General features: G+C 39.8%; 1 protein-coding gene across 4 annotated transcripts in view; it reads right to left on the bottom strand.

The window, feature by feature from the left end:
• SHTN1 (shootin 1) overlaps nt 1-18444 on the bottom strand; it is a 103513-nt gene extending 85069 nt beyond the window's left edge. The window contains exons 1-2 of one of the 4 annotated variants that reach the window (XM_067024575.1): nt 17790-18444; nt 3108-3160 (exon numbers count right to left, since the gene is read on the bottom strand). In XM_067024575.1, coding sequence (XP_066880676.1) covers nt 3108-3160; nt 17790-17847 — 111 coding nt within the window. In that variant the 5' untranslated portion in view covers nt 17848-18444. Of the gene's footprint in view, nt 1-3107; nt 3161-17593; nt 17640-17789 lie in introns of those variants that run through there. The other 3 variants (XM_059051718.2, XM_067024574.1, XM_067024573.1) reach the window with 3 other exon arrangements.
• Nucleotides 18445-26244: the final 7800 nt, after the last annotated feature.

Below are 26244 nucleotides of genomic sequence, written 5' to 3'. Positions count from 1 at the left end.
TCCCTGACTGGTTTAACTGAGCTCGTTTGGGGTCACGAGGTAAGAATGGCCATGAATATTTGCTGATGTGGACTGGACAAAGTTCACACAGGCAGGCACAGGAGAGTGCTCTGCCAGAGAAAATGGTGTTCTCCATTTACCACCTCCAGAACTAAAGCTGCTTTTACTCATTCTGTGCTGCGTTAAAAAGGCTCTTATTATAGGTTCCCCTCCTTTGTAATACAGTCCCCCTTTCGGGGAAAAATCTGCAGTAATAAGCCTACTAGTCTTTTAACACAAGATAAACAGAGTGCGGTAAACTTAAAACCATCCTATTTTGTTTTACCCAACCACACAGCATTCCATGTTGCTTTCATTTCTTTCCTTCCCACTTCTGTTAATAGTTATTTTTAAAGAATAAGTACAGAAGCAGGTCAATACAGATGTTACAAAAGTATAAGGACTCTGTGTAGAGAAACATGTAAACAGGTAATGGGCTAAGGTAATTTTTTTTTTTTTTTTGCAGTATGCGGGCCTCTCACTGTTGTGGCCTCTCCCATTGCGGAGCACAGGCTCCGGATGCGCAGGCTCAGCAGCCAAGGCTCACGGGCCCAGCCGCTCTGCGGCATGTGGGATCTTCCCGGACCGGGGCGCGAACCCGTATCCCCTGCATCGGCAGGCGGACTCTCAACCACTGCGCCACCAGGGAAGCCCCGTAAGGTAATTTTTAACCCTTCTTTTGCCAAATGCATCTTACCTACAATTCACTTGTGTAACAGATGGTTCGCATAAAAACTCACTTCAGAAAATGGCTCGCAGTTAAACAACCATCATCCTCACTAATAACGGATGTTTATAGAACATCTACTATTTTTAGGGCAATGCTAGGTCTACAAGTAAGCAAGGATTAAGGAAGGATAAGAAAAAACAAAAAAATTATTCTTTTTCCTCATGTTATTCACATTCTTCTATATCCTTCTTTCTTCATCAAATGAAGACACTTGTTTGCTTTCCCTCCTCCTATCTTCCAGGTTAAACCAAAGAGTTCTCCTGAATTAACCCTTACAACTTGTTTTGCTCTTCCCCCCTTGGACCAGGAACATATATGGAAGAGACTCAATTGACTCTTGGCTCCTTCTCCTAGAGCTGGAAGATGGTTAGGTATCTTAGGGAAAAAGGCTCAAGCTATCTGACATAAGCTTCACCCATTAGCTTTGCTTTAAAATTATGGGACATCAGGGACCCAAGATCTAAGCATATACTCCCCACCTGTTGGCATCCTCGGGACATCTGTGATTTTGTGTGGTTATGATGTTAGAATTAGAAATCTTGTCCAACTGTTTTCTGTGATCTCCTTACCATATTAGAGACGCATGTACCAGCCACCTTCTATCACAGATATTCTCATCACCCCACCTACCATTCCCTGAATTGCCGAGTGAAAGGAAGGGAAGACACTTAAAATTTCAAATATAAATAAATTTTTAAATAAAATTTTATTTCAAAAATAAACCAAAGATTTATTCACAAATGAGCAAAGAAGCACAAAACGTGGGTGAAAAATAACGATCTAAAAATCTATTATAATGTGCTTTGAACTAGAGGACTCACCATTAATACCACCACACCAACATCTATATAGGTGGCAAATCAATACAAGTAAAAAAGTTAAATATGATTCTTAAGAGTTCAATAAATATGCACAAACATGCCACAAGTTTTACAAATATTTAGCTCACTGCCAATTTTCATTACAGCTCTTACTCTGAAATTTTAAAGACAAGGTTGCATAATTTACTGCAATGATGAGTACCTTCTTTAATAACCACGAAGCACCTGTCTTATTAATTTTCCACCACGGATGTTATGCTTTGAAATATCTGGTCTATCAAACAAATTTCTAAAAATAGAAATTTTAAATTTTTAAAATAAACTTCATTTATATCTAAATAACAATAATGGACAGTTCCCCCTCTCTCTCCTTTTCATTTTCTACACTGTCCCTCTACTTTTTTTAGCCTTTCCTTCTGTATGTGCCTTCCCTAAACTTATAGGGAAAAAAAGATATATGTTAAAAAAACACTCATGAGTGAAGTAAGTCAGAAGGAGAAAAATAAATACCGTATGCTAACACATATATATGGAATCTAAGAAAAAAAATGTCATGAAGAGCCTAGGGGTAGGACGGGAATAAAACACAGACCTACTAGAGCATGGACTTAAGGATATGGGGAGGGGGAAGGGTAAGCTGGGACGAAGTGAGAGAGTGGCAGGGACACATACACACTACCAAATGTAAAATAGATAGCTAGTGGGAAGCAGCTGCATAGCACAGGGAGATCACCTAGGTGGTTTGTGACCACCTAGAGGGGTGGGATAGGGACGGTGGGAGGGAGACGCAAGAGGGAAGAGATATGGGGACATATGTATATGTATAACTGATTCACTTTGTTGTAAAGGAGAAACTAACACACCATTGTAAAGCAATTATACTCCAATAAAGATGTTAAAAAAAAAAAAAAAACACTCATGAATCTTAAATGGATATGTCCAGGGACATAAAGGTAAGTAGAATTTAATTATTTAACCGTTAAAAAATAAAACTGCCAGAGCCCAGAAAAATATTCACCACGCTTCACCATCTTCACAATGGGTGTTTTTCAACTTCCAATAGATTATTCATATACTTAGAGGAAGCAAACATACAAAGGGTTTATGGAAGCATTTGAGCTAAACACCAATGACTAATTCCAAAGAGCTCTCTCCAGATCTAATGTGTCTCAACCCAAAAGGTAAATGTCTCAGGCCTTCAATTCCATCACTAGAATCCCAAATCTGACTGCTGGAAAAAGTACAATTCTTGGGGGCCTGAGTTGCTTGGCTTGGTGCCTTGCTGCACATTTAGCCGTGTAGTTAATCTCCCAGAGCAGCGCCCACTGTGGCATGCCTGCTATTCTTTACCATCTGGAGCCTGGAGTTGATATTAGCCTGAACCACACATGCAGGAGAAAAGAAATTTAAAAAAAAAACTCTCATTCGCATTTCACTGAAATTGGTGGCAGAACAATGCACCATGCTGTCTAGGCTTTTACACAAGTAAGAGAGGAAAGAAAGGGTAAAGTACAAACCTTCTCCTTTGTCTTCTGGTTCTCTGCTCTGAGGTCTTCATATTCACCTATTGCTGAAAGAAAAAAAGGAAAGCAATGTTATAATGCTATCAAAAGTTTACTATGGGAAAACCTGGGAACCCAACTAACCCCTATTGTCTATTTACAAGGTTCTGGGTGGGGTGGAGAAGAGGCCACGGAAGAAGGGCTCCTGCTTTTAAGAATAAGGAAGAAGAAGAGACCAGAGCAGATGTGAGCCCACGGAGCCGAATTTCAGTTCTCCTGGGTTATTAGAAAGACCTATGAGCCCTAAGTGCCTATGACAAGTCGCTTCTCATCTTTTGATGTTCAGCACTTGTGAAAGGAGACAGGTTGGTGTCCCTGGAGTTCCTTCCAGCAAGATTAGTCTGTGGTGCTGTAATCACGGGTTTATTTAAGATTGGCCCCCAGAAAATAAACTCAATGTCACTTATCTTCTTTATCCACAGGGGAAAGTTTCTGCTATGAGCATTCAGCTAAGAACAACTATTTTCAGGCACTGCAAGATCATCAACCACCAAGCCGTGACCAGATCCCAGCCAGATTCATTTCACTAAATTAGAAAAAGATGTGAATTATCTGGAACTATTTCCAGCTATGTGGGAAAAGCAGCAGTTTTCTACTTAAAATCCTCCACTGCCAGAAAAGCAAGCTGAACTCCCACATTCATCTCTTAGCCAAAGCACCATTTTTAGATAGCCTCACAGTTGAGAATGTGCCATTTAGAGTGTATGGTGGGAAGAAAGAGGCTGATTTAGGACTAATGATGGAGCAGAATGTCTAAGGTGGACCCAGCAGAACTGCTGCCCACTCCCAGACCAGCATTTTGACTGGCACCAGAGAGCCAGTCAATAATCAAGTTTGGATTTTTATACTTTTACTTTTAAAAATTTCATTGGGATTTATCTACAAAAAGCTAAGTTTTTCTTAAAAAAAAAAAGACCAACAGAGCTTCCTACTTCTATGAAGAACCTGAAGATACTAATTAAAAATTTGAAACCAGTGGTTTCAAGAACATTCCAGATAATCTGGTCATTAATTCTAAAGTGTATGATTCTAACCACCGGAGCAGAGAATACCGCCAAAACAATTCAGATGGTAAAGTATATGCTGTTCCTTTCAACAGTGATCTGAAGGGTTTAGAATAGTTACTATGATGACCGGACAGAAATCTTAAAATCTAATTCAAATAAACAAATATTTATGAGACTATACTGTCAATGGCCCAAAGTTTTATCAGCACTTCATAACCATCTAAATAAGAATTAATGGACATTTTATTGAAGCCACACTCAAAAAAGAATCTTTTTTTTGAAAAAATTTTCTAATCTTTGAAAATTAGATAGCCCATAAGATAGCTAAATGTATAGATGTAAAGATACAGCCCTTTTAAAAATAATTACAGTTTCAACAGAAAAGAGTTGATTGATCACAGGATGAAGCCCTCTGCACACCAGCTCCTTATCAGCCTCCATCAGACAAACCCCAACCAATGAGTATGAAATAAATTGTCCTCGGTTCTGAAAATTCAATAAAATGTCCCTCCCCCTCCTTTTTCTAACAAAAAGAAACATGAACTAAGAGATTCTAAAAATACGCACTTACATCATTAGGCAGTCCATGGTCATGGTCCCAAATCTTATTACTATATCTAATATTGTTTCAAAAAATAAATACTTGGGGGCTTTCCTGGTGGCGCAGTGGTTGAGAATCCGCCTGCCAATGCAGGGGACACGGGTTCAAGCCCTGGTCTGGGAAGATCCCACATGCCGCGGAGCAACTGGGCCCGTGAGCCACAACTACTGAGCCTGTGCGTCTGGAGCCTGTGCTCCCGCAACAAGAGGCCGCGATAGTGAGAGGCCCGCGCACCGCGATGAAGAGTGGCCCCCGCTCGCCGCAACTGGAGAAAGCCCTCGCGCAGAAACGAAGACCCAACACAGCCAGAAATAAATAAATAAATACATAAATTTAAAACAGGGTGGGAAACAGGAGAAAAGCATCAAGTAGGATTTTAAAAATAAATACTTTATTGAGAGACTTTGCTTTAGTTTACTTCACATTTAAAAGTATATTTAGATAAAGCTGAAAAATCAAAACTGATCTACCACTCTTCCTGATGACCTACTTTACAGACATACAAAAAAAAAGACAGTAAGAATTTTTTTTTTCTATTTAAAGCATCACATAACGGCTATGAAGGCCTTTTTCAAAATACTGATACTGTTCTTCCATTATAATGCCAACAGAATCCAGGCGAAACACTGCAGACTCCCAATTACTGGGTCTTTATGAAAAGCATTAGTTATGAACCCTTTACCTATCATATCTTAATGGAAACCACAGAAAATATCTTTCTGTGACTGTAAGCAACTTAAAAAAAAAAAATTAAGCCAAGTATGGGAAGAATTCAACCATTTGGTAGTGGGAAGGGGCAGTCGGGGAATTGGGCATAAACGAAAAATATTTACTTATATTTTTATTTCTTTGAATTAAAAAAAACCAAGCTTACTGCCCTAAACAATATTCACATACACACATATCATAGTGAAAACATGTATAACCGCATCTTTAGCAAAACTGGTAAAAACTATAATGACCTATGTTATGCAGATCCTTCTTTTTTGGCAATGCCGAAGGGTCACAGAGAAAGCCTTATCGTTTCACAACTGGCTCACAGTATCAAAACTTTTTAACATGAGCTGTGCAACTCAAGTGATTTGATGAGAGAGATCCTCCGAATTTTGAATTACTCAATAAAAAAAGAAGAAATGATTTTGACCAATTCTCTGTCATGTGAAAGACATCTGCAGCTTGGGAAGACTTCATCCCTTGCATTTACAGATACAGCATATTTCACTATACTGTAAAGTCACACAGCACAGCAATTTAAAAGTGCAGCCCAAGCACTTAACTTAGCCAGGTACCTTGGGCAAACTGGTTACTCTCTGTGTCTCAGATTCCTCATCTGGAAAATAGGAATAATAACTGTACATCTCTCATAGTGTTCTTATTAAGAGTAGGTGAGCTAACATGCAACAAGAGTGCTTAGGCATATTAAATGTTGAATACATGTTAAACAAAGGTTATCATTACTTATACAGCAAGGTATGTCAAATCTGTGAGCATGACAAGAGATTAGGCTGCTCCCTAATGCCTTCGGTCTCAGGCTTGCTTCGGTGATACATGGCCTGAAAGATGGCAGAGCCGAAAATCTCTGAAATCCTAAGTACTACCGCCTGCCACCAAAGAAAGGGAGGAGAGAGAGGGTTAAAGATCAACTGTAGTTTGGTGTAGTAAAAAAAAAAAAGAAGGTGGCAAAGAAGCGGAAGCATGTCTGAAGTTGTACTTTTCAATCCTGGCTGTACATTAGAATCACCAGGGGAGCTTTTAAATCCTACAGCTCTCTAGCCTCCTCTCCACTCACTCCCAACCCAAGATTCTGATTTAACTAGGTGAACCTTGGACATCCGTATTTCTTTAAGAGGTAAGCACCCCAGGTAATTTTAATGTGCAGCCAAAGATGGGACTCACTACACAGGAGTACAGAATGGAAGAAAAAGCAAAATGTGGAGAAAACAAGGAGAATATCAGGCAAAGCATGTGCTTCAAGAATCATGCTGGTTCTATATTCTAACCCGCTAATGCCAAGAAAGAGAATTTTCTTTACAAGGTGCAAACCATGACATAGCCATCCCAGGAAGCAGCTGAGTAGACTTAGTTGTTTGAGAAACATGACAACTAAAGTTCAGAATTACAGGCCAATAACACCTCCGGCGAGGGTGAGCAACAATCAACTTGCCTGGGCCTTTTGCAGCTTTAGCATTTTAGAGTCCGGTGCCCCTGGAAACCTCTCAGACCCAGGAAGCTTAACCACCCTATCCTAGCATTGGCTCCAGATCAGTATTTCCAACCAACACTGTCTAGACCTGCACTGTCAAATATGGCAGCCACTAGCCACGTATGGCTACTTACATTTACATTAATTAAAATTAAATAAAATTTAAAATTCAGCTCTTCAGCTGCTCTGACCACATTTCAGGTGCTCGATAGCTACATGTGGCTAGTCGCTACCACTGTGGACAGTGGACACAGAACACTTCCATCACAGCTGAAAGTTCCACTGAACAGTACAGTTCTGGACACCTCTGTCCCCATACCCTACAAGTACCTCACACTCAACGTGTTAGAAAGTGAACTCATCAATTCCATTTCACCCAAACCTCTTACTTCCTGTATACAGGCTATCATCTACCTAGTTCTCAAGCTAGTACCTCAGGATCACCCTTGATTTTCCACTTTCCCCCACCACCAAAGGATCATCAACTGCTCAGATCTCAAAATGTCTCTCCAATCTGCCCTTTCTCTATCGCCAGTATCTCTGTCCTATTTCTGACCCTCAATAATAGCAAAACCCTCTCATCTAGCCTCTAGCTTCCCTCTACGCCAAGTTCATTCTTTACAAGGTAGATACTAGTTAGCACTGTAACAAAGAAACCTGGTTATTTCATTCTCTTGTTTAAAAGCCACCAAAGATGTTAGCTTCACACCCTGGGAACCCCACTCTCCTCTCCTCTCCCCAGTCAGAGACCACACTCACTCTATCACATCCAAAGTCCCAATGCTTCCCTAAACCCTCTGAGTCCTTTCATACCCAAGTGTCTTTACAAATATTTTCCCCTCGGCCTGCAAGGTCTTCCCTTCCGCATCTCCCCTACCTCCTCCTTTTCAATGCAGTTCAACTGTCATTTCTTCTAAGAAACTCTCCCCATATAATGGGGGCAAAAATCAGCATTTATATTTCTAATATACTACCAAAGTACACTGTTCATAGATCTCTGCTGGAGCATCTACATGCAACATTATAAGTTGTCTGAACACAGGTCTGTTTCCTTGTCTTGTCTCCCACTCAGTTCCTTGCTATACACCTTACACTCAGCAGAACACAAAGCACAGGGTCTATGCCTATGTTGAATGAATGAGTGGTTCATACAAATGTGTGATGTAGAGCAATTAAGCCAAATATTAACATCTCCCCTTTAAAAGTGAAGACACAAGTGCATAGAAAAGTCAAATCCCACAGTAAGGAATGATGGAAGCAGAACCAGTCTACTGATCCGAAAGGTCATCCATGTACAAAACATTTATGAGTACTACCGTGTGCAACGGCAACGTGCTAAAGCACTAGACCAGAGGTACGCCTCTAGGTTGAAGACGATGTCTTTATGCATCCAGATGCCCTCTTCTAGCACAATGCCTGACATGTAGTAGGCACTTGATAAATGTGTGCTAAATTCAGGAAGGAGGAAGAATGGATCTAGGTCTTCACATGAACAAATCATGAAAGAGCACATACTTTCCTCCCCATATTAAAAGGGCCTCTTAAATCATATGTTACAACAAGATACTTAATAAAAATGAAGCTTTAAATAGCCATCAAATATAACCAGAAAAACACTGCCTCATGAGATCTTCTAATGTATATTCTCATCCACTGAGTTTACATCTTTGAGGCTCATGGAGCCTTGAAACATCTCTTACTAATGGGGTATGAGACATAAGTCATAACAGATAATGTTCAATTAGGACATTATTCACTTCTGCACACATCCCAGTAGGTCCTGCTCTTAAAGCCAGAATAGAAAGAGAAGTCGTTTATACCTCAGTTGTTAATTAATGCATTAGAAAAGCCAGGGAAACACTGCTGGAAAACCCAATCAAAAAACAAAGGTGAGAGATTTCATACCTAAAAAGAAATTACAGCAAACCTGAAATTCACTCTTTACCTGATAGAACACACAGTACAGTGTTAACGATTTAATGATGCTTAAGAAGTAATCTCAACAAACTATATTAATGACTTCAAGTTAACCAACAGAAAGGAAGGAAACTGAGAACTTTAAAATACGTATATAAGTCTGGTTTCTGGTCTGGCATGTAAGGAGCTTGTAAGCCGACACTCTGGTCCTCACAACAACAAAAAAAAGCTGAACAAACTGAAAATCAACAACTCTTCTTGGATCCATGAGAGAACTGAAGTCACAGGGCAAATCACTACTCCAAAAATTAGAGATACACTCAGACAGATACAGAGGATCACAACTTATTGGAGCAGAAGCCAAGGTGCAGAAACACCCTCACGTGCCAAGATAGGGAAAAATATCTAAACTGTAATTAACAAATTGCTAGAGGCTCAGTTCCAACAAGTTTGAGAGTTAAAAACTCCAGGGCGTGGGCCGATCTTAAGAAGCCCCGACACTTTTTTGAGTTTTAACTCCAGGAGTACTACCAGGTCCTCACAGCGAATACTGAGAAAATTTCCCTACTGTTTCTGGCAGGGGAGGGGAAAAGTAGCCATCACGAAATATGCCCAGAGCATTCTGTTCTTTATAACAAGACCTTCCTTCAAGAGAAATGATTTATTAGAGCCTAACAGATTAAAGGGAAGGTAATAACCAACTCCAGCACCTTGTAGCCTTCTTGTCCCACGGACAGGGAAAACTGGAACTGAGAAGCACTGGTGAAAGTCACAGCTCTGGGGCACAGGCTCACTTAAAGACAGAGACCCTGTCACAGGACTATTCCCTTCCCCCATACCCTACCACTACATGAATGTTTATAGCAGTTTTATTACTAACTGCCAAAACTTGGAAGCAACCGTGATGTTCACCAACAAGTGAATGGATAAACTAACAACTGTATCTATACAATGGAGTACGATTCAGTGATAAAGAGAAACAAATGAGCCGTCAAGCACAATAGACATGTAGAAAGCCTAAATGCACATTGCTACATGCAAGAAGCCAATCTAAAAATGCTATACTCTGTACAATTACAACTATGTAACATTATGGAAAAAGCAAAACTACGGAGCCAGTAAAAAGATCAGTAGTTGCCAGGAGTTCCAGGGTAAGGTGAGAGGGATGAACAGGTAGAACAGAGGAAATTTTTGGAGCCGTGAAATTATTCTGTTTGATAATGTAACGATGGGTACATGTCATACATCTGTCAAAACCCATGGAATGTACAACATAAAGAATAAACCCTAATGTTAACTACAGACTTCAGTTAATAATAATGTATCAATATTGGCTCATCAATTCTAAGACCTGTACCACACTAATGCAAGATGATAATAATAAGGGAAAATGGGGGCAGGGAGGGGGGAGATGAGGGAATAGTCTCTGTACCTTCTGCTCAATTTTTCTGTAATCTAAAACTGCTCCTCAAAGCCGTATTTAAAACAAACAAATATATATATATATATACATGTGTGTATGTATATGTACATACACATATATTGAGAGAGAGATATATATATATAATCTCAATCTCAGAATCATACCCTGATTTGTGCCATAGAGGATTTGAGATAGAATCAAGTAACGAAAAGGATCCTACTATATTACTGTTCACTGCACCAAACAAAAATTTCAGAACTCGTGCTTTAATGTTTACAATGCTTAGATACATCGATAAAAAATAAATGAAATAAAATGCTTAGCCAACATGGGAAGCAGAGAAAAAAGCAGTGTTCCTTCTACATTTTAAAGCAAAGCTTGGCTGTGTTAACAGCTCTACAGAATAAAATCTACAGCACAACAAAGTTTAAAATAGACATACTTTTTGGATCTAACAATTCCACTTCTGAGAATTTTTCCTACAGATGCACTTACCAGAGATATATGTGTACAAAGGATGTAAGCAGCATTACTGTTTTGAATAAATTTTGGTTTTATAAACTTTAGATTCATAGCAAAACTACACCTATAGTAGAACTCCCATATACCCTACATCCAGTTTCTCCTATTATTAACATCTTACATTAGTATGGTACATTTATTTCAATTAAAGGACCAATACTGACACATTATTACGAACTAAAGTCCATACATTATCTTATTTCCTTAGTTTTTACCTAATGATTTATTTTTGTTCCAGTATCCCAACCAGATACCACATTCTACTTAGTTGTCATGTCTCCTTAGACACCTCCAGGCTGTGATAAGTTTCTCAGACTTTCCTTGTTTTTGATAACTTTGATATAACTGATCAGATATTTTGTAAAATGTTCCCCAACCTGGGATGTTTTCCTCATGATGAGACTGGGGCTATAGGCTTTTAGGGGAGGACCACAGAGGTGAAGTGCCATTTTCATCATCTCACATCAAAGGTACATATTATCAACATGACTTAAATCACTATTGAAGTTGACCTAGATCACCTAACGGAGGTAATGTCTGTCAGGTTTCTCCACTTTAAAGTTACTATTAACCCCCCTTTTCACACTGTCCTCTCTTTGGAAGGAAGTCACTACGCACACCCCACACTTACAGAGCAGGGCATTATGCTCCAGGGCCCTTTGAGAGGGAGGATACATAAATTATTTGGAACTGTTCTGCATGGAAGATGTGTCTCTTCTCATTTATTTATACCAGTATGGACTCATGAATATCTATTTTAAACTCTGGGTTACAATCCAGTATTTTGTTGTTCAAATTGTTCCATCTTTGGCCATTGGAAGTTCTTTCAGTAGGTTCTTATATCTCTTTGACATTTCCCCATCATTGTGCGCTCATTTTTTTGAGCACTTCCTTACTTTCTAGTAACTACAAGATACTTCAGGCTCATCTTGTATATATCCTGCCCCAGTCACTCCAGCCCTAGAATCAGCCATTTCTCCCAGGAGCCCTGTTCCTTTTACTGGAGAATGGTATTACAAGCCATGTTCTGGAGCTAGACGTGCTCACTGCTACTGGTACACCTAGGCTCTCAGCTGAAAGAGCAAGGAAATAAATGTCTGTATACTAACCCAATACATATATACACATCTGTAAATATTTCTATACGTAACCATCAGTATCTATCTATATTAAGCTAACCATGAGTTCATACCGATGTCTCCAACTCTTCTCTATTGCCAGAAGCATTATTTTTAATAAAAAAAAAATAGAAATACCGAAGTTTGTTTTCCAGAGGACATTAACTACACTGTGGGAGATCCACACAGGGAACATTATGCAATCAATTTTTAAAGGTTTAACTCTATATCTACTGGTATGAATTCTATAATATATATTAACTGACAAATATATATGTACATACAAACACAATTTCCAGAAGGAAATACAACAAAAGGTTAACAGTAGATAACTTTGAGAAATGGACATGGGGTTAGAACATGCATTATCAACGGGTCACCCTCAAAGAGGAAAAAAGTATTAGATATGACAATGGCTTGTAGCTCTCCAAAGGATCACAGTACACAAAAAGATGCAGAATGTTATCTGTGGTATTCAAATTTCATGGGGAGGGGAAGTGATTAGGGGAAAAAATGTCTAAAAAGACTCCTTTGGAAAGTATAATGAAATAAAGATTGAGAAATAATGCGTTGGAAGGAACAGGTAATTGTACTTTTTACTCCATATACTTTTTTCTTCTGTAAGCATATGTCTATTTTTTAATTTAATTTTTTTTTTTTTTTTTTTTTTTTTTTTTGGTATGTGGGCCTCTCACTGTTGTGGCCTCTCCCATTGCGGAGCACAGGCTGCGGACGCGCAGGCTCAGCGGCCATGGTTCACAGGCCCAGCCGCTCCGCGGCATGTGGGATCTTCCCGGACCGGGGCACGAACCCGTGTCTCCTGTATCGGCAGGCGGATTCTCAACCACTGCGCCACCAGGGAAGCCCTAATTTAATTTTTAAAAAAAAAAACAAAAGTAAGACTGATCTACCTAATGGCAGTGTTAGGTGAATAGTGAAATTCTGACTAGAAGTTGTAGTTCCTCAGGCCATGCTGAATGTCCATGTCACAGAGGGTCACCCCAACTGGGGACTCTTTGGCAGTGGCTCACCAACTTTAGGAAAATGCATTTTTAATACTCTGGTTTACAAAAATCATATGGCCCACAAAGCCTAAAATACTTATCTCTGCCATTTACAGAAAACGTCTGCTGACCCCTGATCTCCACTATATTAGCTTAAATTTTTTTGGTATGTTCATACAGTGGAATACTACTCAGCAATGCAAACAAATGAACTATAACTACATGCGACAATACCGATAAATCTCACACACATAATGAGTGAAAGAGGACAGAAGCAAATAATACACACTGTATGATTCCGTTTATGTACATTTCAGAAACTTGCAAAATTTATCTTTGGTGGCATTGGATATCTTTGGGAAGAGGAAGGGGATAGTGATTGGAGGGGGGATGAAGGGGCTTCTGGAAATGTTCTGATTTAAGCGTTGTTAGAAACATACTTGCTTTTTAAAAATAATTCACTGAGATGTTCATTTGTATTCTGTGCAGTTTTCTCGATCTATGTAATACTTTGTTCTAAAAGCAAAAACTTTTAAATATAAATCTTACAAAAATGTAACCAGATGAAGAAATATAAATCTACCAGCCTCTTCAGAGGTAACTAAGTAAGTACATATGTACCCTGGCTGTTCAGATACAGTTGGCCCCTGGACCACACTTGGAAAACAGTGGTGTTTGCACCTGACACCAAGGCAACCATTTAGTCCCAAATGGCTTTCTACTGACTGACTTTGTATGGACCCGAGATTGACAATGCTTCAGCTTTTCCAGATAAATAGGGTCACTGTGGTAGACAACAGTTTCAGACCGTTTTGTCAAAATAATGCTCTAGCTACTTTCTAGCCTGGAAGCCAAGGGAACACTGGAAGCCTCTTTTAATAACTAACTCTGCTCTAAGAATAAACTTGACTAAATTTCCATGTGAACCTTAAGCACTAGCTCAGTAATCTTGGAGAAAATGATACCAACTCTCAAGATGAAAGAAGGTTACCTTGCTTTAAAACCAATTATCTTACCATTTTTAATTGTGTCAGTCCAAGAACAGCCCATAACTTGTTTGTTGTTGTTGTTTTGGTCTTACATTAGACAGTCATTCTCTTCAAAACTTCCTCAACAAGATCCAAATAACATGGCATTACGATGATGACAGTTTAGTGGACGTCTGCTGTTTGTGTCTTCCTAGCCTGCATCCCCCCTTCTGGTAGTGGCACACCATCGTTCTTTGGACTACTCCAATCCGTTGGTCCTTGTGGAGGCTGCCAATCAAGGTGCCCTGCCCTTCCCTGGCCAAAGGACTTTACACACATGACCCAAATGAAGCCAGTTAGACACTCTACCACGATCTCTAAACTAGGAACTCCTCACCAGCACGGACAAGGTTTTTTCCATCTCTATATCTCTGAGGCCTAGCACAGTGCCTGGCTATGAATATTCAATGCATGTGGGCTGAATGAAATACAAAGAAAATCATGTACCTTAAACAAATTCTAAGCTAAGTCTATCATTTCCCAACAGAATTCTGAACATTGTATTATGTTTTGTAAGGAAAATGTCCACTTTAGTAAGCTAGGAAATATGCATTGGAAATAGTATCGCAAGTTGCCATTTCTCAGTGCATTAAAGATGTCAATCAGTCCAATAAAATAAAGCTGCAAAAAAGACAAAAGGAGAATTACCTCATTACCTCAACATCTGCTTGAACATAAGCAATCGCACACTGGCTAATTTTTTTTAAAGGGACATAATATAACTTTCTAGAAAGACATAATATAGCTAATTATACCATTCACTAGAAGGGAACATACAATGTTTTGAAGTAATTCAGAAGTGGGTGTGATTTATAAGACATAGAGCTTAGGGAATGTTAAGTATAAATTAGAGATTGTTCATATTATGACAGACTCCGTCATTACACTTCACAACTTTTGTCAAAAGCAACCTTATTCACCACACCACTAATGACTTCACATTAGGGGAGGCTGCTGTCAGCTTTGCCATTTAGAGCTGATGGCAACCTTCCTTCTGCACACCCTCCTGGGGAATGGGTTCAAATTTTTGACTTAAAATACACTAGGGAAGAAACGATATGATTCAACCTAAATGGCCAATAAACATGTAAAAAGATTTCAAACCTCACTAATTACCAGGTCAAACAGATTTTTTAAAGGTACCATTTTTGTTCATCAGATTGGCAAAAATTAAGCAAACTGTCAGGCTGTCAAATTAGTAAAGACTGCTGTTGGTCACTGTTGACCCATGCATGGGAAAATGGACACTTCTGGGGGGAATGTGAACTGGTACAGCCGTCTGGGGAGGGGGGCACTTTTGCAATGCCTAGCAAAACTTTATACGTATATGCCCTCTAAGCTAACAATTCCATTTCTAAAAATCTACCCTAGAAAAAAAATTTTAATTGTACAAACTGATTTGTATGATTATTTGATTAATGACTGTCTACTAGACAATAAACTTGTCTGTCTGGTTCACCATCTCTTCCCCCAGTGCCCAGCACATGGGCCTCACATATGACAGGTACCTGGTATTTGTCAAAGGAGTAAATGAATAGGTTTACTCAGCCTAAAAAAAGAAAAACAGAGTATTTAATCAATAATGGTTCTTCTTGTTCACATTAAATAGTAGTGGAATTAGTCACAATGTTAACAGGCTGTAAAAAGTACTGTCTACTTTTAAAAATAAATCACACACACCGGCTTACAAAATTGATCATAATATCGGTAAGAGCCCAAACACCTAGTTGCCAGGTTTTCCACCTCAAATCCCTAGCTTCCCAGTTAGTTCCGTAGGTTAAACAACAATTAAATACTCTTGAAATAAGTCACTTGCTATCACAGTCTACGATTCACTGACAAATACCCCAATTTTGAAATGTATAAAAATTACACCATGGGCTGATAAAAACCCCAACACCTGTGTAGCCAGACTCAATATCCTAAAAAAAACGTATACTCTTTAAGAAACACAAATTTCAAAGTCTAACTGTTCTATTGCCTTTGACATGCCCAAAATTGAGGCAATATATCCTCTAAAAATACTAATGTGTGGATTGTTTGTTTTCCAACATAACTGGAGAACCAGAAACTTAAGAATTGTCCATTTTTCTCAAGTCTCAAATCCAACACAGAGATAGAGATGTGTTCCAAAATCAAATATAAATAACTTGTGGATTATCTGCATTGTTAAATTATCCTGGAAATTATAAACATAATGAAAAGAAGTGAAATTTTAAATTTTAACATTATTTGAAAACTGACCATCCATCAAAAGATCTGGTATCCACTGACAGATATTACCAATAATGAAAGCTCCAACCGTCTAGAATATGAATTAAGAGTCTTTATGTTGGGTGGGGGGGGTAGTGTTATTAGGAATAAAATACTAATAAAATCCAGCCCTTCACTAAAACACTTGAGAAATTCCAGATAAAGGCATGTTGCCCACCCACTAGATTCACTGATTCTTGTGACTTTATGACCTTAGACTAATCTAGAATGGGAGTTGATGGTACTGGGAAGGCAAAAGCCATTAATATTTATCCAGCACTTTCTAGATGCTAGATACCACAGAGGAATGTGTTCTGTCCATTTTTGAAAGGTCAAATATTGATAATTTCCTCAAGGTCACATAGTTACTAAACAGTCATGTTGAGATTTGTTTCCAGGAGTGTGGACTCCAGAGGAATCAAAATACCCTTATGAATGGTATGTTTGTGGTCTCAAGGAGCAACAGGTTACAGTACTGGACAGACCTCATAAAATCATCTGGTTTAGCTCTTGTACCTAGTCAGGTCAGGCTTGCTTAACCGTAAGACCCACGGAAGGGTACAGACTCTTCCAAGTTCACAGAGCTGGTGAGTTAAGTCAAGAGAAGTGAAAGAGCTGGGATTAAACACCAGGATTAGCCACAGAATGGGGCCCCTTCCACTATACGGCCATGTAAGTTATTCAGAAAAACATATGTTCCGACACATTTTTACTTCCTAAATCTGCATGGCTCCTCTTTCTTGACCCATATTCTAAGGCCACCTTTGGTCAGGGTAATAATAATTTTAAATTTAAAAAGTGTTAGGTTCACACATGATCTTAATTTGGCTTTGTTCAGAAGTGTGGTTAAGTGATGAAAATCACTGATTAAAACAGTTCTTTATCTAGTTACCAGGCAATGCAGAAATGCATGTACATGGCTTTCCTGCGAATCAGAGCCAAGTCCTAATTCAAGAAGCCCCGCACAGGCAGGGTGTTGCCTCACTGACAAATAAATTGCTAAAAATGGGAAGCGATAAAACACACCACGGCCTGCAAATCCTCGCTGCTAAGGAAAGAGGAACTAGGCCAAACCAGAATGGAAAGCTCGGAAAGGCTGTCAAGCAGCGCCGCAGGCGCCAATGTGCAAGGGGGGCGGGGGGGCAAGGCCAGGGAGCGAGGCCAGCAGAGCTGCCTAAACGGCCGCCTCTCCAAAATAACCAGCCCCACTGGCTTCCCCCGCGTGTACGGTGGTACCGTAGGACCTTGTCCCCGCCAAATCCCTGGCCCTTCCCCTCAACCCCCATGGCCGGCTAAAGCGACCAAAGGGTAGCGCTTCCCGCCCTGCAGGGCACGACACTCCCAGGCACAAGCAAAGCACGTTACCCTCTGCCCCGAGCTCGCCAAAGCGCGCGGGGCGCGGAGAATGCTTCTCCACGGGTGACGGATCTACTGGGGGTGAGTGACTACGACGGCCGCAGCACCTCCCACCCAGCTTCCACCACCGCAAAGCCAGCGCCCTGGAGCCGTCCCCGCCCATGGGCCGCGGCTGCCCGCACCTGGCGGCCACACGCCCGCCTACCTTGCTCCTTCAGACTGGAGATGAGCTGCAGCTGCTTCTCCTCGTCCGAGCTGTTCATTTTGGCAGGTGGGGCCGCGAATAAAAGGAAGGAGGGAGAGGCGAGGGGTACGGTGGGGGGAGGGGGGAAGAAAAAGCAAGATGCCGGTGGCTTGCGGCTTCACTACCCGGAAGTTGGATTTGCTCCCGCTCCTCCTCCTCCTGGCGCGGAGCGCGCGGGTGAGATCATCTCCACGCACCTACTCAGCGGCCTTGGCTGCTTCACCTGCAGACAGGCGGAGGGGCGGGGACAGGCCAGTAGCCCGGGGGCAGGAGGTGGGGACGTAGGAAGCACCCGCGGTAGCACCTGGGCCCGCAACCCGTGCCTAGCCTGCGGCCGCCACTGTGCCTCGCCTTCCTCCGCGGAGGCCGGCGCCGCAGGATGCGCAGCGGGAGGGGGGGGCGTGCGGGGTTGCGTGAGTTCGCTGTGGCTGTATCTCCTGCGCCCTCTTCTCCGCCTCCACCCCGCCGCGGACACCCGGACGCGCGTTCCGGAGAAAACCTGCCCTGGGTCTGCAGCGTCTAGGAGAACCCCACTTTGAACGCTGTCAAGAGCCTCTCCCCACCAGCGAGATGTAATTAACAATAAACACCCAGGATTCTTCCCCAGTTCTCCTACAGTGGACTCTGGGGGCGGTGTGGGGAAACCTAGGTGCCCTCAGGGCCAGGCTCTGTGTTAATATGTTTTGCACCTTGATAAGCATACAGATACTGAAACCGGCCGGCCTGGTAAATTCCAAAGAGGGCGTGGTAGTCAGCTGGCTTCCTCCAGCAACAGCGGTTTGAAAAATGGTCAAAACTGGGCCCTGCAGCACGTGGATCACCAGGCCTCGAGGATCATCTGGTTTGCGGTGGAAAGATCTTCTCTTCAGGGTAGAGGCCACTGCAGTCCAAATACCTAAGGTCACACATCTGCCTGGCAGCAGAGCCTGGTGAAGTGAAGCCCAGAATTTGTCCTGCTTCACTGCCTTCTAGGCTGTTTAAACCCAGCTCTGGGTTACAGCCTGACCAGAAAAGGGGCGGCAGACCTTCCAGATTTCAAAATGGTTCTCCCCAACCCCCAGTTGCCAGTGAGTCTTTGGTCAAGTCTCTTGACCTCTTTGAACATCTAAAAAGTGGGAATAATACTAATACCTACTCTCCCGGAAAAGGTGTTAAATGCTAAACAGGAGAGAAAGACACACAAAACACCATATCCAGAATCTGACATACAATAAATGTTCTTTTTAAAAAAATAATTAACGGGCTTCCATGGTGGCGCAGTGGTTGAGAGTCCGCCTGCCGATGCAGGGGACACGGGTTTGTGCCCCGGTCCGGGAAGATCCCACGTGCCACGGAGCGGCTGGGCCGGTGAGCCATGGCCGCTGAGCCTGCGCGTCCGGAGCCTGTGCTCCGCAACGGAAGAGGCCACAACAGTGAAAGGCCCTCGTACCGAAAAAAAAAAAAAAAAAAATTAAGGTTACAGCTCCGTGAAAAAGGGGTTGTGGATGCTAATTATAAGCTAAAATGGGCACAGTTCTTTTACACTCATCATTAAGCATACAAAATAAACCCAAACTGAATTAGGCGTACTGCACGTCTGGTTTTCTCTCACCGCCTCAAAGGTCTTAGCGTGGGTTCTACACGAGCGCGCGCTTCTGCTCGTTCCTCAATGGCTATTTTACATAAATGCCCAACTCCATTTACTGAGTAGGTCTTCATGATGAATGGGGAAGAGGAGCTAGAATATAGGTAAGTGCTGCAACTAGTATCTGTCTGATAATCCTACTAAATTCTAATTCAAAACGAACTGAAAAAAAAATGGTAGCACTGCTTTCTCGTCTTCTAAAAAGGCAATATAATATTGTAGCATGAGTGATTTAGTGGTAGAGTGATCTAAAAAGGCAGCATAGTGTTTTTAAATAGAGTGAATTAAAATTTTGAAACTTTAAAAGTAACTTTGGTATGGGGTCTTTATTTTTTATAAATTTATTTTATTTATTTATATTTGGCTGTGTTGGGGCTTCATTGCTGCACACGGGCTTTCTCTAGTTGCGTCGAGCAGGGGCTACTCTTCGTTGAGGTGCATGGGCTTCTCTTGCCATGGCTTCTCTTGTTGCAGAGCAGGGGCTCTAGGTGCATGGGCTTCATTAGTTGTGGCACGCAGGCTCAGTAATTGTGGCTCGCAGGCTCTAGAGCACAGGGTCAGTGGTTGTGGCACATGGGCTTAGCTGCTTCGCGGCATGTGGGATCTTCCGGGACCAGGGATTGCACCAGTTTCCCCTGCACTGGCAGGAGGATTCTTAACCACTGTGCCACCAGGGAAGCCCTGGGGTCTTATTAATCAGTCCTTTCTCTAGTTTTTCTTAAGATAGTTAAAGACAGTTGCAGATCCAGCTGCAAAGAAAAGTAACCAAATGTCCTTTGCCTTAAGATTACCTGAGATGGTATCTTAATCCTCAGAGTTTAAAGAAGGCCCAGGGAACATGAGAAATTCAGACTTAACTACATGAAAATATGAATGATATGTGCTGCCACCAGGTATTTTGTATAAAGAGAAATCATTTCCAGAAAAAAAAAAAATCAAGAGATTTGAGTAACAAATCGTGGCCATCTAGCTTTCATACTGCAGCCAGGAAACCTGTAATAACTGATCAGTCACTCTGACTGCTGGATAGTGCCAGAGTCCTCCTCCAAACCTAAATAATCAAATATTTTCTCCTATGAAACCAAACACCAGCAGAGTGCCTGTAAAATATTTGAGTTAGTTCACAAGGTTACACTTTTTTTTTTTTTTTTTTTTTTTGCGGTATGCGGGCCTCTCACTGTTGTGGCCTCTCCCGTTGCGGAGCACAGGCTCCGGACGCGCAGGCGCAGTGGCCATGGCTCACGGGCCCAGCCGCTCCGCGGCACGTGGGATCTTCCCGGACCGGGGCACGAACCCGTGTCCCCCGCATCGGCAGGCGGACTCTCAACCACTGCGCCACCAGGGAAGCCCTCAAGGTTTCACTTTTTAAATGGCCGATTTAATTGTCTACTCCCACTATACAGTAATTTAGATATCACTTTTGGAGTTTAAGAATGAGTTAATCAATTATCAAATCTATAATCAAATTGAGTGCTTTGGTCCCACACGGAATCTGCAGCCCCTTAAAATTAATCCTGTTTACCTTCCTTGAAATTAAAATAGCCTCCTGAAATACAGTATGGTGTTATCTTGAGGGCATGGGATGAATTATTAGGATGGCTATTAGAGTCAATTATAGGGATTCAGATCTCCCATTACACCGTGGTTTATTTATATGATATGAATATTAATGGAAAGGATAGAAGTGATAATAATTAGTTTTTGTTCTATTTAATAATGCACATAGGGATTTATGTTGCAGGCATCACAATGGATTCATTAACCTCCATATAACATGTAATTAAAAACCTTTAAAATGTGTCTATACATATGCATATACGGACAGAGATAGGGGAAGGAGAGACTTTTTAAAAATGAGTTGAAACGATATGTACCAAACTCAGGATAATGGCTGCTTCTAGGGGTAGAAAGTAGAGGAAAAGGCCCAAGGGGTGAGGAGTGGAGTGGGAGAGAGCAGTGATCAAAGGATTTTCTCTTTAATGTTTGTTTGTGTTTCCAGGAATTTAATGTAAAATCACATTATTGATGTAGTCTTTTGAGGTATATAGACAAATAAGACTGAAATACAATAGGAAATGAAGGTTCATTTCCTCAGATCCACTAATTCCATATTAGGGAATCTACCCTAAAAGGCTTTACTATAATGTTAATTATGATATAAAAATGATAACATTGGAACATTACTTAACAATAAAAAAGCAAGTTTTGATACATGCTACACCATGGATAAACTTTGAAAACTTTATGCTAAGTGAAAAAGCCAGTCAGAAAACACCAGACACTGTATGACTCCATTTATATAGAATGTCCAGAAAAGGCAAATCCACAGAGAGAGAAAGTTAATCAGTGGTTGTCTAGGACTGTGGGTGTTGGGGGAATGGTAAGTGACTGCTAGAAGGTATGGGGTTTCTTGCTGGGGCGGTAAACTTTTTCTAAAATTGATTGTGGTGATGGTTGAACAACTCCATGAACATATTCAAAACCATTAGATTGTACACTTTAAGTGTATACTTTGCATGGGAAAATTTTGTGATATGTGAACTATATCTCAAATATCTGTTATAAAAAATAGGTTTTCAGAGGAAGAAAACTTTTACCTTAAAAAACTACTTACAGAACGATTAAATTTATGTTTCTTGTATAAACGTTTTTCCTTTTTTCAAATCTTTGTATATATATATATATATATACATTCTACTTTTTACTAAACATTATTTCATATATCCTTTATCTTGTACCAATGTAATCTACATATTTACTCAGTGCCGCTCCATTATATCAATGAATATTTAGCTATTCTCAAATTCTTAGACATTTGAGTTGTTACTAGTATTTGTCTCTTTATAAATAGTGCAGCAGAAATACAAGGACCACTCCTAGGCATATCATAGTCAAATTGTTGAAAACTAAATATAACAATCAGGTCTTAAAAGCAGCCAAAGAAAAATGCATATTACATACAGTAGAACAACAATAAAAGTGACGGCAGACTTCTTATTTAATGTTGTAATCATTAAAGGATTACAACAAAATTCAACACTCAACAACATAAAAAGACACAAATAGGTGAAAGTAATAAAACAATGAAAAAATATTCCATGCAAATAGTAACCAAAAGAGAACTGGGGTGGTTATACTAATATCAGACAAACAGACCTTAAGTCAAAAACTGTTACAAGAGACAAAGGAGGCCATTATATATTCACAAAACTGTCAGTTCATCAAGAATATATAATAATTATAAACACATATACAGCAAACAAATAACTCCCAAAATATATGAAGGAAACACTGACAGAATCCAAGGGAGAAATAGTTCAACAATAATACTTGGAGACTACAATACCTACTTTCAATAATGGATACAAAATTTTGATAGAAGATTAATAAGGATAGAGAGGGCTTAAACAACACTATACACAAAATAGATATAACAGACATGTATATAACACTCCAAACTATACAGCACAATTCACATTCTTCTCAAGTGCACGTGGAATATTCTCCAGGATAGATATTATGTTATGCCAAGAATTTAGTCTCAATAAACTTTAAAAGATCAAAATCATACAAATCATACAAAGTATCTTCTTCAACCGTAATGGAATGATATTAGAAATCAGTAATAGAAGGAAATCTGGAAAATTCACAAATATATAGATAGTAAACAACACCCTCTTCAATAACCAAAGGTTCAAAGAAGAAATCACAAGGGAAATCAGAACACAGAGAGGATTAAAAACAAAAATATAACACCCCAAAACTTATGGGGTGCAGTGAAGGCAGTGCTCACAGGGAAATTTATAAGCTGCAAATGGCTATCTTTACACCTTGAGAAAATAGGAAAAGAAGAGTAAAATAAACCCAAAGTTAGCAGAAGGAAAGAAATAATGAAAATTAGAATGGAGATAAGTACAATAACACACAATAGAAAGAACAGAATCAATGAAGTCAAAAGTTATTTCTTTGAAAATATCAACAAAATTGACAAATCCTTAGCTAAACTAATAGAGATGATGAAAATAAAATCAGAAATGAAAGTGGAGACATTATTACCAACATTACAAAAATAAAAAGGATTATAAGAAAATAATATGAATAATTATACACCAATAAATTAGAAACCATAGATGAAATGGACAAATTTCTAGAAACACACAAATGATGCAGACTGAAGAAGAAATAGAAAATCTCAGTAGACTTATAATAAGTAAAGAGACTGAATCAGTGATCAAAAACCTTCCAACGAAGAAAAGTCCAGGACCAGATGCCTTCACTTGTGAATTCTACAAAATATTTAAAGAACAATTAACACCAATTCTTCTAAACTCTTTCAAAAAATAGAAAACAAGGGAAAACTTCTGAACTCATTCTATGAAGTCAGCATTACTATGATATCAAAGCCAGATAAAGACATCACAAGAAAAGAAAATTATAGAGCAATAACCCTTGTGAATACAGATATAAAAGTCCACAGCTAAATATTAGCAGCTAATCCAACAGAACATTACGGGGATTACACAACATGACAAAGTGTCTCCAGGATATATCATGTTTTTAGCCACAAAACGTTTCAACAAATTTAAGAAGATTGAAATCATATCAAGTATCTTTTCCAGCCACAGTTTTGAAATATACCATTTTGCCATTTTGCCAATATGCCGTTTTGAAATATACCCAGAGAATACTGTTATCCTTAAAAAGGCCTGTCTTCAAGAGAAACTATTTTACTGAGATTTTACCAAAGCCTAACAAGCAAGAGAACGGAAATACCCGATTGAGGCCTGGTCCAGTCTCACATAGGGAAAGAAAAACACCAGCCCCTTCATGTGGCATAAGGGAAATAACCAACTCCAGTCTTCTCATCTCACCAGAGGGAGTAAACTGAGAAATAATTTGTAAGGTTACAGCCCAGGGGTACAGGTTCGCTAAAAGACTGAGGTCCAATCATAGGTCTATAGAATGCATCCCTTCCCCTTAAACTTTACCACTACATCTATAGGACTCCTATATAATAACAGGGGATTACAATGGAAAGAATTGCATGTCTCAGACCTTATTTAAGAAGTCTTTATAGAAACCCAAAGACACAGAAGAGACAAAAACAAGGTCACCAGAAGAGAATTTAGCCTCTGACACCTACGGCTTCAGCAAACAGTAAACACAGCCTAATTCCTAGCCAAAAAAACATAAAACTTCACAGTAGAGGCCTATTTACTTCAGTTCTTTTTACCCAGTACATCATGTACAGGTTTAAACAAAAAATTACAAGGCATCCTGAAAGATAAAAAAACACAGCTTAAAGAGACAGAGTAATCATCAGAACTGGAGTTGGATATGGCAAAGTTTTAAAAATTTCATACCTAAAATAACTATGAATAATATGCTAAGGGATCTAAGGAAAAAAATGGACAACGTGCAAGAACAGATGAGCAACGTAAGCAACAGAGACAGAAACTGTAAGAAAGATTCCAAAAGAAATGCTAGAAATAAAAAATATTTTAAAGGAAATAAAGAATGGGGACTTCCCTGGTGGCACAGTGGTTACAACTCCACACTCCCAATGCAGGGGGCCCGGGTTCGATTACTGGTCAGGGAAATAGATCCCACATGCATGCTGCAATTAAGAGTTTGCATGCCACAACTAAGGAGCCTGCCTGCCGCAACTAAGATGCAGGGCAACCAAATAATAAATAACTAAATAAATTTTTTAAAAGAGAGAAATGAAGAATGCCTTTGATGAACAAACTGGACACAAATGAGGAAAGAATCAATGAGCTTGAAGATATGTTAACAGAAACTTCCCAAACTGAAAAGCAAAGGGGAAAAAAATGAAAACAAAGGAACACAGTATCCAAGAAATGTGGGACAATTACCAAAGGTTTAATATTCATGTGATTGAGATACCAGGAGAAGAGAGAAAACAATCTAAGAAATATTTGAAGTAATAATGACTGGGAATTTCCCCAAATTAATGACAAACATCAAACTGTAGAACAGAAAGCTGAGAGAATGCCAAATAGAATACCAAAAAACTACATGTCGGAATGTCATATCAAAAAAGGCAAGAAAAAAATGGCCAATGAGCACATGAAAAGGTGTGCAAAATCATTAGTCACTAGGTAAATGCAAATCAAAACCATGATGAGATACTACTTCATGCTCATTAAGATGGCTGTGATCAATAAGACAGACAATAACAAGTGTTGGGGAATATGTGGACAAAGTGGAACCCTCATACATTGCCAGTGGGAATATAAAATGGTGTAGCCATTTTGGAAAACAATTTGGCAGCCCCTCAAAAAGTTAAACAGAGTTACCATATGACCCAGAAATTTCACTTCTATGTATATACCCATGACAATTAAAAACATATGTTCACACAAAAACTTGTATATGAATGTTAGTAGCAGCACTATTCGTAACAGTCAAAAAGTAAAAGCAACCCAAATGTCTTATCAATTGGTAAATGGATAAACAAAATATATGTCCATATGATGGAATGGTATTTGGACAGGAATGAAGTACTGATACATGCTATAACATGGATAACCTTGAAAACATTATGCTAAGAAGACACACATTGTATGATTCCATTTATACAAAATGTCTACTAATGGCAAATCGGAGACCAAAATTAGATTAGTGGTTGCCAAGGGCTGGAGGTACGAGGGAATGAGGAATGGGTATGAGGTTTCTTTTTGTAGTGATGAAAGTGCTCTGAAATTAGATAGGAATGACATTTCCACAACTTTTTGAATATATTAGCAACCACTTTAAAATTGCACACTT

Source organism: Kogia breviceps, chromosome 2 (assembly GCF_026419965.1).
Source record: "Kogia breviceps isolate mKogBre1 chromosome 2, mKogBre1 haplotype 1, whole genome shotgun sequence".
Classification (NCBI taxonomy): Eukaryota; Metazoa; Chordata; class Mammalia; order Artiodactyla; family Physeteridae; genus Kogia; species Kogia breviceps.
Note: the sequence above shows the minus strand (reverse complement) of the source record. Positions and strands in the feature narration are given on the sequence as shown.